The 14,869-nt window shown below is 35.0% G+C and overlaps 1 protein-coding gene across 1 annotated transcript in view; it reads right to left on the minus strand.

Moving 5' to 3' along the window:
* Window positions 1-1,796: 1,796 nt before the first annotated feature.
* The window catches only part of LOC149276246 (leucine zipper protein 2-like), a 115,299-nt gene continuing 102,226 nt past the window's right edge, over window positions 1,797-14,869 (minus strand). Inside the window, exon 13 of the mRNA XM_089503814.1 lies at window positions 1,797-1,974. Coding sequence (XP_089359940.1) covers window positions 1,797-1,974 — 178 coding nt within the window. The remainder of the gene's footprint in view (window positions 1,975-14,869) is intronic.

Here is a 14,869-nt window from a genome sequence, read left to right on the forward strand (position 1 = left end):
ATCACGAAGATCTTCGTGGTGTGTGTCTTCGTCTTCGCCTACGTTTTACCGCCGCCGTCTTCTCTTCGGCGTGTCTTCGGAACGAACACGAAAACGCACTCTTCGTGTTCGTTTCCATGTTCGCCCGAAGACGAATGCACAAGTCTAGTATTTACTATTGTCCAAATCCTTACATTGTGGTTATATTCTTCAACCAAGAAGAACCAGCAACAAGCCACAAACCTGTATGCCTCTTCATGGTGATGATGTAAAATGACTCACCAAATATGTTTACTGCTTGAAAAAAGTTATAGGGTGTTTTTATAATTAGCAAGCAAATTAGGGCAGCTACAAAGGAATTACCTTCTTTATTCTTCCTATATTTGTAATCATTGAAAGAAAGAAAAAACTGCTATTTTTGACAGATAAGCAATTGTTATAGAGCCAATTGCCTATGGGTAGACACATGCATAACTAAGAAAATGTTAATGAATCCAGGTGCCAGTATTCAAAATGATTGACAGAAGAGGGTCATTATATTGTTGAACTCTTTAAATCATTAAACTTTGCAACTTAACTGCATCTGCTTATAAATCAATACAACCTACACAGATTAAAATTAGAATATGGCGAAACTCAGCATGAATCTGATCCTACATCATATTATGAATCTGTGTATGTCAAATGCTTGAGGGATTTAATTATCTAAAGTATTGATCATAAACAGTTTTTCTTTGCAGTTTCCGAATTTGTATATAACCTGGTTAGGGTAACTATATTTCTCAGTATTTGTCTAGCGCATTCACTGCAAATTATATATCCACTTTTAATGCACGTATCCAGCTGGTCAGTAGTGCAAAATACACAATAATATATGATACATAACAATTAATAAAGAGAGCAAACCTCTCCCCTACCTTTTGAATTTTTTTACAAATAAAATTAAGTGTATTACAAATAAAAAATAGAAGTTGGGGATTTGTGAACCTCAACATTTAGGATAAGATGGGTGTGACGGAAGCCTCCATCACTGGGGCCACTGTTGTTTTATGTTAATGTGTGTTTTGCTGGATATATCCAGCTCTGTGTGTCTAAAATAAATCAGTCTTCGTTTGGTTTTACCCTACACTGAGTCTCGGCTAGTGACTGGGGAACCGGGGAAAGTGTGTTGTCCCAGGCTAAGGGAGCACAAGACAGCGGAGGCAGTCGGTCGGACTAGCCAGCTCCGTGACAATGGGTATTATGAATATGATACTTTACCAGCCTCCACTAAACCACAAGGTGCTCAGGGGTTATTATTTTTTAAAGATGGTGGCCCTACTGGCTACAGCACAATGGTTATAATGGGCATATTTCTTATAGAAGTTGGCAATGAAGAGCGGCTACCCAGAGCTCTCCCTCTTCTGGGGGAGTGGCTTTGTGAGGGGGTAGGGCTAACCATGCACATGGGCAGGGCTGTATCTATAAGGGGAGTGGTTAGCCCTGTCAGGGGTGTGGCTGTCCAATGGATGTCCAATAGACAGACAAAGGAAGCTCAAAATAATATGACACAGATAAACTAAATTGTTTAGTTTTTGATCTGTTAATTTTCGGACAAATCGAATAAATTATCCGAATTTGGTCCGTGTGCACAAGTTTAATATATTTATATTTTTAGCAATACGTTTTCCAAGCCACATGGAAAAAAAGATTTTACACTTTTTAGCTAAAATATGTAAAAGACTAATGTAATCATGCTTTCTTTATAAAATCAGTGTATCAAATTGGCTGAGCTAATCTGAGCTTTTTTCTTTTAGTGACAATTTCCCTTTAAGTCTCTAAGAAGCTGCAATTAAATCTGTGAATGCAGAATGCACTCCACATACTCGGTTCATAACAGTAAGTGAGATTAAATGGAAGGCAATAAGCAGAATGAGCATTTTTCCAGTTACCAGCTGTTCATGATGTTCCTTCCTGAGTATCATTCTCATCGACATATCTTGAAAACCAATAAACCTAAAAAGAAAACAAAAAAACACCAAAAAATGGTTTCATACCTTAATTTCTTTTCCGTACTAAAATCAATGCAGTCTACAATATTATATTAAATAATAATAGAATATACCATAATTATATTATATATATTATGACTTCTATAGATTATGACTGCAGAGATATTTTGGTTGCTGTATAGTTCATTTTTAATATAAACCAGAATGAGCATGAAATAAAATCTCAACAGAATTCTAATAATATGTTTTGTTAGTCATATCATAGTTGAGTAGAAGATCTTGAAAGCTTTGCATTATTATAATTTGTGAAGATCTGAGAACTCCGTCTTTTAAGTATTATGGACGATTAACCAGCGCCTACAAGAAAACAGCATGTATAATTTAATGTGGATATGATGTGAAAAACAATTACAGATTCACAGTTACTTTAAATGCTTAATAAAAACAAAATGACTCAAACTAAAGCTATTAAAAATGTTTTGTAATAGGGAATGAATTATTTTAATACTTTTATTTTAAATTCTAATAATCTAAGCAAATAAACCTTAGCAGATCCAACTTTTTCCTCTGACCGTTTATCACATAGAAACGACATAGAAACGTTTTTGTTTCTATGTCAACAACCTATCAGTGCTTGTTTTGTGTCTTTCCCAGGGACAATTATGAATGAGACAACATTCTCATTAATAGGGTAATCAACGGTATTTTTTATTACAAAACTGTTTAAAAGTGTTAGGTATATGGCCACTTGAATTCAATTTTTGTGAAGACCCTCGATTCTAAAAAAAAAATCACTTTTCACCTATTTGTAATATAGAGCTATTACTCTACTTTTTATGATGCTTCAGAAACGTTGGTACTTATTTAAACTTCTGCTTTCATAAAAGGTTGTAAAGGTTTAAGAAGTCAAGTAAGTGGGCAATGAAGAAGATGAGAGAAAATGGAAAAAATTGGACATTTAAGTACAAATTTGTTATTACAATTCAACCTAAAGATTGACACATAGTGTGTTCAAAAATAAAAACATATTGATCTTTTCACTTTAGTAAAAATTATTTCTTCCTACTTTTGACATATTTCATAAGAAGGCAATTTAAAAAGAAGCAAAAACTTTTTTAAAAACTGTATTCCACCAGCACAAAAATATTTAAACTTTGTTCCATGGTTTCACTAAAGGACATTTATCACTAAATGTCAACTTTTTTTAAAAAAAATTGTTAAATTCTCCTGGTTGTAATTTCCAGAAGCAATACCATGTGAGCGGCAAAAAATAGATGTTAAATTGTTAACTTGTTACCTGGTGCATTCCTTTGATTTCTTTAATAAGCATTAAGGCACAGGGTCAGGGAAATGTCAGAATCTCATTTTGTGGAAGTCCATGAAATGTCAAGGTACATGTCTTACAGCAGAATTAAACTTAAATTCATTGGATGCCCCAGCAGCTTTGATATTGTTCTTTTTATATCACATTCAATTTGACTCAATTCTCCCAAGGACAAGCCAAAGTTCAAGACTGAGATAAACATAACAACTCAATCCTCTATAATTTAAACTGCATTGGTTAGGACGCAAGTAAAGCCATTGCTACGGTAAGCTCAAATTGTTAATGGTAGGTCATTCATTTTCACAATTAAAGGATCAATTAAAGTAACATGGGAAAAAGAAAACGATTGAAGGGGAACTTGAAATTGAAATGTACACATCCTTGAAAGGGACCATGAGGTCTACTGGAACAGCTTTAGAGGCTAATACAGTACGGGAAATCTAACATGCATGGGATAGGCTTATGGCTCCTGAATCTAAAATGAGACCAAGGAGATAATAATACAATTTTTGATTGTAGGAATAATGTTTACATATGATTTAATCCACCATTCAACCCATATATATAACATTTGATAGGAGAAGGCCCTCATGTAATATTTTTTAATGATATATAGAGATAGCTGACCTGTCCTTATATGTAGCCAGATTAGGGTCTGATACAGCTCATCTGGTGCTATACTAAAATAATGTGAGTGCCCACCGCATTTTTCCTCTCTGCAGAGATGACTTAGGCCTGAAGTAGTCCGCCTCAGTCCTAATGTGTTCAAAAATAGTTGTTTTGAAGTAACGTTCTGGAGCTGGACATTGAGAGTCTCTTACTTAAAAGGCACCTTCACCCAACTAGATCAATGTCATTATATTCAATAGGATCTCATATTTGACAACCATTTTACAGAGAAAACTGTCGACTATCAAAATTTAAGTTGATTTTTGTAATGCAAAAGACCTTTTCCACTCTATTAAAATCACATTTAATTTAGTTGAGTTTATTTGTCATGTTTCTATTATGCATACTGTACCCGCTTGAGCCAGTTTATAGTCAAGTTGTCCAAAAACTCACTCCAGTTTGCTCATGCATCTCGACTTAGCTGTCAGTTTGATACAACTTGAAGACGAGTGAGACTTAAAGGGGAAAATGGGGTTCAATGCATCTGATTTATCTGATTCTGAAAATTTCAGTTTCCGTAAAAAATATGCATATTTAAGAAATACAGCAATTTTTATGAATCCCTCTTAACATGCTAGGAGTATTTGTTCATTTAAATTCGACCCTGTCTTAATGTGTGGTACATTCCGTGTTGCTATAATAAAGCTTTTATGTTTTAGTTATAATTAGCTAGCGTGCAGAGTATTTTAGATTCAAAAGGTATGTCTTATGTGTATATTTATATCAATTACAGCTAATAAGGAAACTGCAATAATGAATGCAAGTTACATTTGGCTTTCCAAATTAAACAGTGTTTTTTTATCTTATTAAAATCAGTAGAAGGATTTAAATTATGTTTAGTCATCAGTCAATAAAGAATGTTATCCATTGGTATGAAAAATCTAACCTTTATTTGCCCAAGCAATAGAAAAAAATGATATTACAATGATTTATTTTGAATTTTTCTTTTCTTCCCCCCCCCCTAAAATTGGCTCCAAAAGCCTTCTAGATAGAGAATGGATAGTTATAGAAAGATAGGCAGAATGAGAGATCATTAAACTAATTCATGGTTAATACATGGGTTATGTTTTTGTGTTCTTAGATACGGTAGGGTATTCTATGAACATCGATTCAATGTTTGATTATTGAGCATTGTATAATGACTTGTATCTCATTTATTATTTGTTACCCTTTCAAAATCAGGATTGTGTCCCACTTTTTTGAAGGCGTATTTTCAGTCCTGTTCATCTACCATAAAATGAGTATTTAATGTAATACTGGGTTCTTTATTCTCTATTTTCTTTAATGGAGTAGTAATTATGGGTGGTATTCATGTGTGCTAAAGAACACTTGTGTATTAAATTTCATGGGAAAACAATGTAGCTTTTCATAAATAAAGGTTCCTTTTGCTGCACATTTTTCATGTTCCTTAATGATACGTGGTCAATCAGAAGCAGTAAAATATTATTATTGGTAGAGGACTTTGTAGAAATGTGAATACTTTTTGTCAGTTTTCATGAACAAATTCACTAATAGGAGAAGAAGAACCAGGGGACTTGACTCAAAATTAAAAAAAAATTTTTGAGGCATCTTTTAACAAAATCCATGCAAGCATGAGGAAAGCACATAAATGACCTTAAAGACCTGCATTGTCTACTTTTGAAAAATGTTCCTGAAGGGTCTGAAATTGGAAAAGCAGCAGAAAGTTTGTGAAATAAATGCCTAAACGTAGCAATTGATCAAGATGTTTAGTTTGATTAAGTGACTTTTCTTAAGGATTTCTAAAAGGCAAAGCAATGATGCGTTATGCAGAATCAAAATACCCCACATTAATCTGAAAAATAAAAAAAGGCAGTGATTATCTGACTGCCAGGCAGTAATGTACCTATTTTGAGAGTGCTCATGGTGATAAATGGTATTTAGGCATCAGGAAAAAAATCAAGATTCAATGTATGAACTGTTAGAGACATCAAACTTTAAACTACCTTGTTTGGAATCTGTGCAATATAGTAACATTCTAAAATAAATAGTTTATTTGGGAAAATGTTATGATTATAATAGTAGCACATTTTTCTTACTAATTTTCCCAAATAGTAATGATAATTGGTAATAAAATGTATTAATTGTTTATTTAATTATTATATTCAAATATGTGATTTCCAGTCATTTAAATAACTCTAATTCACAAAGGTAATAACAGTAGGAAAGGGTTCCTGTAAATGTTCATACTAGTTGTGTGATGGGAATGATGCCCACGGGGTCTGCATGGACTAGAGAGGGTCCTGACAGGGATGCAGAGAAGGGCTAGGCCCGGTTCAGATGGCATGGGGAGGAAGTGAAGGGGGGGTATAAAAGGTTAGCTAAAGGGGGGTTCTGGGCTGTTTTGTTGTGCCAGCTCACCCTGTGTGCTTGTCCTACCCTCCCTCTCTTTATTTATTGTGAAAATGTTTTCTTGTCGCTATGTTTATGGTTGGTGTTCATGTTTACTAATTTTCGCTGTTCCTTTTCTAGGCATTTTGTCACAGTCCCCTACAAAGCCAGTGGAACACTGATTCTACTTAACGGAATTAAAGGATCAAATGACATCTTAGGTAAGGTGACTTTATTATTTAGATCTCATCAAATAATAAGTGGAAACCTCCAGCTCCTGACTATTCAGTTCTTGGTTTTTAGATCTGAGAATGCTGCTTCATGGACATGCTACAAAAGCCATGCAATAAAGTTAAGTAGACCTGACTTTTGTGGTCTTACCACATTGACCACAGAGTTGGGATTTGTGGGCTAAGACCACACAAATGCAGAATATGAAGATGAGTCTGAGAAAGTTAAACGGTTTAAGAATTAATTAGAAGGTCTGAAGGACCACTTTGCACAGCAAGGTCACCTTATTTGACATCATTGGGTCTAGAACACAAAAGAGCCAAAAAACAAACTATTCCACTATCCATTCTGATGCCATAGGTGCCCCTTTCAAAATTGTATTCCTCATACCATTTATTTACCTTCACATTTCTTTCTTTGTTTTTTTTTTCACTTTTGGCCAAATCCTCACATGTCCTATCCTGTTCCATTTTCCTGTATATTTTACGTATTATTTTTTGTGGTCCCTATCACTTTCTAACTTATCTCATATACAGTTTGTGCTGCTTATATCAGCAATAGAAAGATGCATTTTACACATATATCTATAATCAATACTTTAGCACAGAAATAGTTATCATGTTATTTGAACATACTATTTTTTCGCTAGGATGTACTTGATTATTTATTACATAAGTTAATTGATTTGGAATTGTGTCTGTTTTCCTATAAACATTAGATCAGTTTTGTACTTGGATCATCTTTTTAGAATAATCTTTTGGTTGTGAGCAACATGGTTTTTAATAATTTAAAAGAGCTAAAAAGGTAACAAATTAGCCAACAGACAAATTATCATTAAAATGATGAAATGACCATTTATACATTTTATTAAAATTGATAAAACAAAATCAAATAAATCATTCAGAAGACAGCAATAGCTACCATTGGCAAAATAAGCTTATGAGAAGGAGTCAGTTGGGCGCGAAACGCATTAAGCTTACAAGTCTCCCTGGACATTAGCAATGACTTACTAACAAAACTTACCTACCTGTATCGGACCCAATTGCTGACATCATGGGATCATGTCTACGGTATGCAGGACAGCATCCCCCTACGCCGGCACACTCAGGCCACGGCCTCCTATGACAACCTGACTCCTACCTCCATTAGTGTTGCTAATCCCATAGCAATATAACCTATTTGAAGCGTATATATAGCCAGACGTCCTTCCCTTCCTTGCTTAGTTATTAAGCTACCTTCCGTGGAACATTGTTTAGGCCCCCTGAGAATAAGCTTAGCTGAATGGACAGGGAGCATGTATGAGTGTGGGTGAGTGCTATGTGATAGGTGTATGTAAATTGGGAGGTGGGAGTTCCTGAGGATAAAAAGAGGCCCTTCTGTGACCCAGGTCAGTGCCACTTTTTTAGACGGCCAGCAATCACTTACTCACGCCCTCCCCTTTTTTGTTGTCTTTAGGTATTTAACACTTTTGTTTTTTTGTGGTTGGTGTGTCCCTGCCGGTTAAAGAGTGGTTTGTAAGTTACGGTTATTGTGAAGGAAGAGAAGTTGGGCTCAATCCTCCCCTGACCTCTGGTATGGTATGGTCAATGACATTGGACGTGCCCACCGAGCTTAAGGTCGGCTGGTGGTTAGCATGATTGGGGGCAGCGGAGGGAGCTTTCAGTATTGTTGGATGGGGGGGTTCCCTCTGCATGTGTGGTTGTAACCGATATTAGAAGGATCCGGCAAGGACGATGCTAGTTTTGTACTGTGTTAGGTGAGTTTGTATTACATGGAATGTGTTTTGTTTATATTGTATGTATATTGGTTTATATTTGTTATTTATTATTTATATATTGTTTGGTTGTTTATAAAGGTTGTAAATAAAAGGTATAGGCTAACACAGTGCATATTTATGTTTTAATAAAGCTGTGGCCTATATAATCCGTGATGTTGTGGTGTGTTTTTATTGGTGGGTTTTGGGCTTCTAGGGAGGGGGGGGTAATTGTTTTAGAGGTAAGCACAGTCCTTTATACATGTTTGCATGTGTGCCATTACAAATAGTCATCTTAATCTTATATGAAAAATTAGTTTCAATGTGTATTTGTGTTATTTACCAGTTGGATACAACAATAAACAAATACATTCCATTTTCACACAGCCCACATGCCTGGTGTATTGTTTTTCTTCCTTGCAAACACATTCAGGGTTAAATGGATAGATACTCTAAAAGAGATGTTTATCATTCCTGTAATTGAGAAACTTAGACGATTCTAAAAGTGCATGTGGACAAAGAATAATTGTCTGTATTACATGCTCAATGGCAAAATATTGACGTGCACAGAAAAAGCACGCTAATTGAACTTTAGTAATGCAATAGAACCTGAGATAATGAAATAATTGACATTGCAGATGAGCTACAAGCATGACTAATAATTAAAGGATGGGATTAGGAAGCCAGTACTATATTAAAGAACGTTTTGGTTGAACAAATGTTGATGAGGCTTAAAAAATTTGTGGGGGGAAAAAGCCCATCTATCTAATTCATTGACATACTGTTGGGGATATAAATAATAAAATCTAGACTATGTTTTTATTTAAAGACTCTTAAACTAAAAAGATGTGTCTGAAACTAGGATTGTATGAAACAAGATGGAATGCATCTAAATTATTTCAATTCCTACCGCCAAGAAAGTAAACAGTTAAATAATATTTGAGTTTTAAACATGATAGTTTAAATATGTATACGAGATTCACGTATTTAATTATATTGCTGCCAGAACGGACCAGTCCTTTAAACGTCTAATCAATAGTCATCATATCTAGTCCACTAGAAACAGTCTTAAATGGTGATTACAGGGGCATGTAGTTTAGGATCTTTGAAAAAACGACTTTCTGTAAAAAGAATAAATGTGCACCACTCATACCCACCCACATTCTACTGATAAGACATTTTGGCTGATCCCCTTTCTTTTATAATTACGATACTGAACATATTACCGACAAATCATGTGGAGTTGTACTGAATGATCGCATTATTTACTTGTTACATGGAATGTTGAATACCTTTGAAAAGAGCTTTGGAATGTACAATTGTGAGCGTTTCTCCAAAATTACTAAATTTCTTCTTTTACCTACTCGTTCAAAGGATTTTCATGTTGCGAAATGGCATAATGGGCCTTTGCTACATGCCTAGCCCAAGCAGAGACACATAATACAGTGTGATTAAATATTCTCCTATACTAATTCTCCAGAATAGAATTACAGCAACCTAAAATATCATAGTAGAATGAGCGTGATTGTATGTATTTAGGACTTATAAAGATTTCGGGAATTCCAGTTGAGTTACACTAAAATTCACTTTGTATTTATAAAAATTCCATATGGTGCACAATAGTCCAAATTGTAGTATAAAATGTTTCCAAACAATAACACTTTTTAGTGATTTTAGTTGAGGGTGATGGAAAATCTAGTCTTCCCGTTTGTTATTGTGTAGAGGCTCAGATTTTAATCAGTCCTTGGTCTAATTGTAGATTCAGGAGCCATTTGCCTATACCCTGGGTATTTCAATTCCTTCACTTTATTGGCATCTACCACTTTTGGTAAAGTAAAATAAACCTTTGTATTATTGCAGCGACAAACGTGCATGAGTTGGACAGATCAAGTCCCAAATACAGTAAAGCCAACTCGCATTAGTAAATGCAAAAAAAGTCACTACTTGCAAGTAAATAAACCCTCTGAAGTTGCTAGCATTAGCAGGTTAATTAATTTACGTTTCGATTATTAGTGAATAATTATTTTGCAGAACAATTTTTGAACTTACCCTCTTCGGAAGCTCACAAAACAACTTGAAGCTTCACTAATTGGCAAACTGTTTGTAGATAAATTGTCCTTTTCCAAAATAGTTGAGTGGTCAGTTGTTTAAAGGTTACCATGACTGACAACACTCAACTAAAAAGGCATGCCCTTGCATGCTAACAAAATTATAAATTGCATGCCCTCACAGATTAACTAAGAGTTTTTATATGATTGCATTACTTAGTATATATTTATTAAAGCATTTAGAAGAAGACTAATATGTTTTATTTACACAGGATAGTTGATAAAAAAAATCCCAAATTGCTGCTATATGCATTGGTGTGACATTTAGGGGTGTAGAACACTGTAACACACCCATAACAAGCTTGCCCCTCTTTTGGATTACAAAAGAGGGGCAAGTCGAACCTAAAAAAAAAGAATGTATGTGTAATTGTTGATTCCTGATGTTCCATGCACAATTATGGCTGGTGTATTCTGACATATTACATAATTAGCTATGTCACGGCAAAAGATAATGATGTCATTAAAGCAACATTAAAAACACTGACTAAGCCTCAAACAAAATGGCTCTTAATCTGGCTTGACTCTGTTTAGAGCCACTGATGGATTTAGAGATGGATGACATGTGTAATATAATATAATAAAATTAGGTTGTCATTCAATAAACTATCACTCTTTTAATAAATACCGATAATAAAGAGAATTTGCATATTCTCCTGTGCATTAAAGCATTGGCACTGATGCATAGAGTTCAAGTGCAATTATATTTATGCATGCGCAGAACAAAAACTATGTTGGTACCTCTGCTAACCAAGATAAAAAATACCTTTTTACTCAGTCATGCTAATTTTGTGCGTGGGCTACCAAGTTTAATTGAAATAGGTCCTGTGGGTCTTACCCCTCATAGTTTTAATAGATTATGTCATGGATTCTAATGGCAAGAACAAACCATGGAGAGAGCTCTAAGCGTGATACTACTTAACATGTTCCTTTACACAACTAGCATTATCGATTGATGGAGGTATCCTACAAAACTTGTCTAAAAGTAGGTTTATTAAGAGCATTCTTAAGAGCATGTGGATCTCCTACGTAAGGGTACCTTATTGACACAATTAAAATAGTCTTATTAATACCATCCAAATAAGCATTTGCTGGGATCAGCTACACTTACTGTCTGACTTGTCTGTACTTAGTGTACAATTTATAGAATGTGCATTTATAAAGTTTAGGGCCCCTAATACATCACAAAAAATAGTAATGTGTTCTATTGTTTTAATTAATGTTGTAAGCCTGGTTTAAAATACCAAATACTGAGAAATCATTTATTCTGTACTATTTATTATTACTTACAGTTCTATGCAGAAAGCGAACAGGTGTCTCCATGACTACAATTGCTTTCCAAAAATGCAAATATTTCATGCACATGGCTCACTTGTTTTGTTATCCCTACATTTTATGTTCTAGCAGACAGTTAGACACATAATTAAAATCAGTGTTTCTACCCTGCTGAAAATATTTCAGGCTCTCAGCTACACCCATCAAAAAAAACAAAAAAAATTGGCGTTTTTTAAAACCTACAGTATGTTAGCAACCTACAATAAAACAAAAACTTTAACAACAAATCTTGGCAATCACAGTTTTATGTTATCATTATAATGATTATTATTTATACACAGGGCTGGATTAACGTAGGGGCTGATGGAGCTGCAGCTCAAGGCCCCTACCTGAAAATAGGGTTAGTCAGGGCCGGACTGACTGGGCCTATGCGTGGCTGATGTGGCCAACAGGCAGGCTGGACATTCAAAGCTGCCACCCGGCCGCGAAGTTCAAAGCAGCCGTTGTGCGGCTGTAAGACCGTACCGCCAGCAGCTTTAACTCCAGCGGAGGCATCTAACAGCCGCACGATGGCTGCTTTGACCTATGCACAACGGGGGCAAAACACAAGGTTGTGGGGGGGCATATTATTAGTAAAGGGGGCCTTTCTGGGGCATCAATACACAAGGGGCAAAAAATACAAAAGAGTCAGTTAATGACAAAGCAGTGTAGAAAATAATTTTTTTATGCCTGGTGTGTGTTTGGGTGTCAGTGTGGCAGAGCCTGTCCTGGTGTGTTTGGATGTCGATGTGGCAGAGCTTGTCCTGGTGTGTGTGTTTGTGTGTGCTTGGGTGTCGGTGTGGCAGAGCCTGTCCTGATGTGTGTGTGTTTGGGTGTCAGTGTGGCAGAGCCTGTCCTGATGTGTGTGTGTGTGTGTGTGTGTGTGTGTGTTTGGGTGTTGGTGGGGCAGAGCCTGTCCTGGTGTGTGTATGTTTGGGCGTCTGTGTGGCAGAGCCTGTCCTGGTGTGTGTTTGGGTGTCGATGTGGCAAAGCCTGTCCTGGTGTTTGGTTGTTGGTGTGGCAGAGCCTTTTCTGATGTGTGTTTTTGGTGTTGGTGTGGCAGAGCCTGTCCTGTAGTGTGTGTGTTTTTTTCAGGATTTTTTTTCCAGTTTTAGAAACACACACTCAGTAAAGTGATTACTCACTTAATTTTAAATTTACTGTAAGTAATCTAAAAATTATAACATTTAATCTCACTGATTTAAGAAATTGTCAAGAAGGTCCAACATAGTTCGCAGCAAGGCAGTCCAAGGTGACCCTGTATAATAGATAAACAATACATTTCATTTAATCTAATGTTCATGGTTTTTTTTTGAAAGAGACAATAGATTTTTCAATTTTGTAGACAATAATCTACCTACTCATAGAAGACATTTCTCTGTTTATATTTTCCAGTAATTTCTATTTATATATTTAATACGAAGCTTTACCAAGGATCCAATAGGGTTTGATGAAGAAATTAATAGAATAATTAAATTATGAATGTTGCATGTTATTAACCATGCTGATTATAAATTGATGTAAAAGAAACATTTTTCAATTAACCACATCACTGAACATTACAATATAAAAAATTGTCGATAATTACATATATTTACAAAATCTGATGTCATTAGTAGACAGAAATACTTTTACAATATGCTCTAAAGTTATAAATATAGAAATAGTGACTGCATTAGCATTTTTGTAACCTTTCTGAAACTGCTTACAGCATTATACTATAAATATAATCCCCGCATTCTAATGCATATGTAGTCTAAGCCTCGGAAAATGAGCAATAAAAGTTGGTGATAACAAAATGTAATCCGGTATTTATAAAGGCCTCTTTTTAGGATATACTGCTTGCTTTAAAAAGTTTGGATTTCTGTTAGCAGGAGAAAAAAAAACTTGTCCGCATTTTCTCTTATAATATTGTATATATACTTGAGCAAGTAATGATTACTGAGCATGGGTCTTGAGAAATAATTCAAACCAGTATAATTTGCAAAAAAAAAAATTTCAATGTGCAAATAATGCTACCAAATATTGGTACATATTTCAAAATCCAGCTACTGTTGTTTTCTATCTTCTATTAACGGTTGAGAACACACTTCTCTTTGTGTCTCTTTGACCACAGGAGCTTCCAAGGGCAGACTCCTGAGAGAATGGCTTTGCAAGAATACAGAAGAAGCCACGCACAAGGACAGGGCTAGCTCTGTGATGGAAGTGGTTAGATGTGCAAAGAGCAAGAGGCAAGAGGAAGTGGGCTTTTCTAAATGCTGCTCTCCTGCCTCAACACAGAAGAAACTGGGCCTGGACGCCCAGGGAAGCGACACTTCACCTGGAGACCCTGGGTCAAATCCAGAGATCTCTTAATTATGATGGTTAGTTACCATTTTCCTATCAAGAACTTTAAAAGCTGAATATGGGTGTTTTTTTTTTTTAATTAAAAACAATAAATGATTACTGCAGTTTAAGAATAAGTGTAGCTAACTGATATAATTACATATCTTGCAATGACTTTTTGCATATGACATGACATAACGTTAGTAGATCAATATTTATATACTAAGTTGTAAGAAATCTAAGAAACATATGTAATGGGGAGTAACTAAAATAAATCATGAAAATTAATCTTCATTAGCTTTAGTTAAATAATTAAATATTTTAATTGTTTAGGTTTTTATTTAATGGAGCACGAAATACTGACATAATTATTTTAAACGTCGTGCTCTTATTTAAACTTTTTACATTTCAATCACTTCAATAGAAGGGACTGAAAATAGATTATATTTCTACATTATTTTGAGTTGAAACCGAAACCGTGATATGGCATTTACTAACATTTTGGTAAAAGTTGCCACACAAAGCCAAAAGAGGTTAAGGTTAGAGGTTACATTTAATGGTACAAAACCACTCAGAACTGCTTCAACTTGAAAAGAAAACTAGTTGAAAGATGGATTGTAGTGGATTTCTAATAATGGAAAACTCTCTATCTGGATGCATGCCAAGAAGAAAGAGCTTCATTTTTTTTCTTTTGTCAGGAGGAGTAGAAAGGGTAGTTAACTTAATGTGCTAAAAAAAATCTTCAACAACAGTGTTTACTTGTGACATGTGATTTTCTTTTCTAAATCATCAAATTGCTGTTAAAAGGATCATTGTTCTCTTATATCTT

The sequence above is a fragment of the Sceloporus occidentalis genome, unplaced genomic scaffold (genome assembly GCF_023333645.1).
Source record: "Sceloporus occidentalis isolate IW3139 unplaced genomic scaffold, rSceOcc1.0.p SCAF_243, whole genome shotgun sequence".
Lineage (NCBI taxonomy): Eukaryota > Metazoa > Chordata > Lepidosauria > Squamata > Phrynosomatidae > Sceloporus > Sceloporus occidentalis.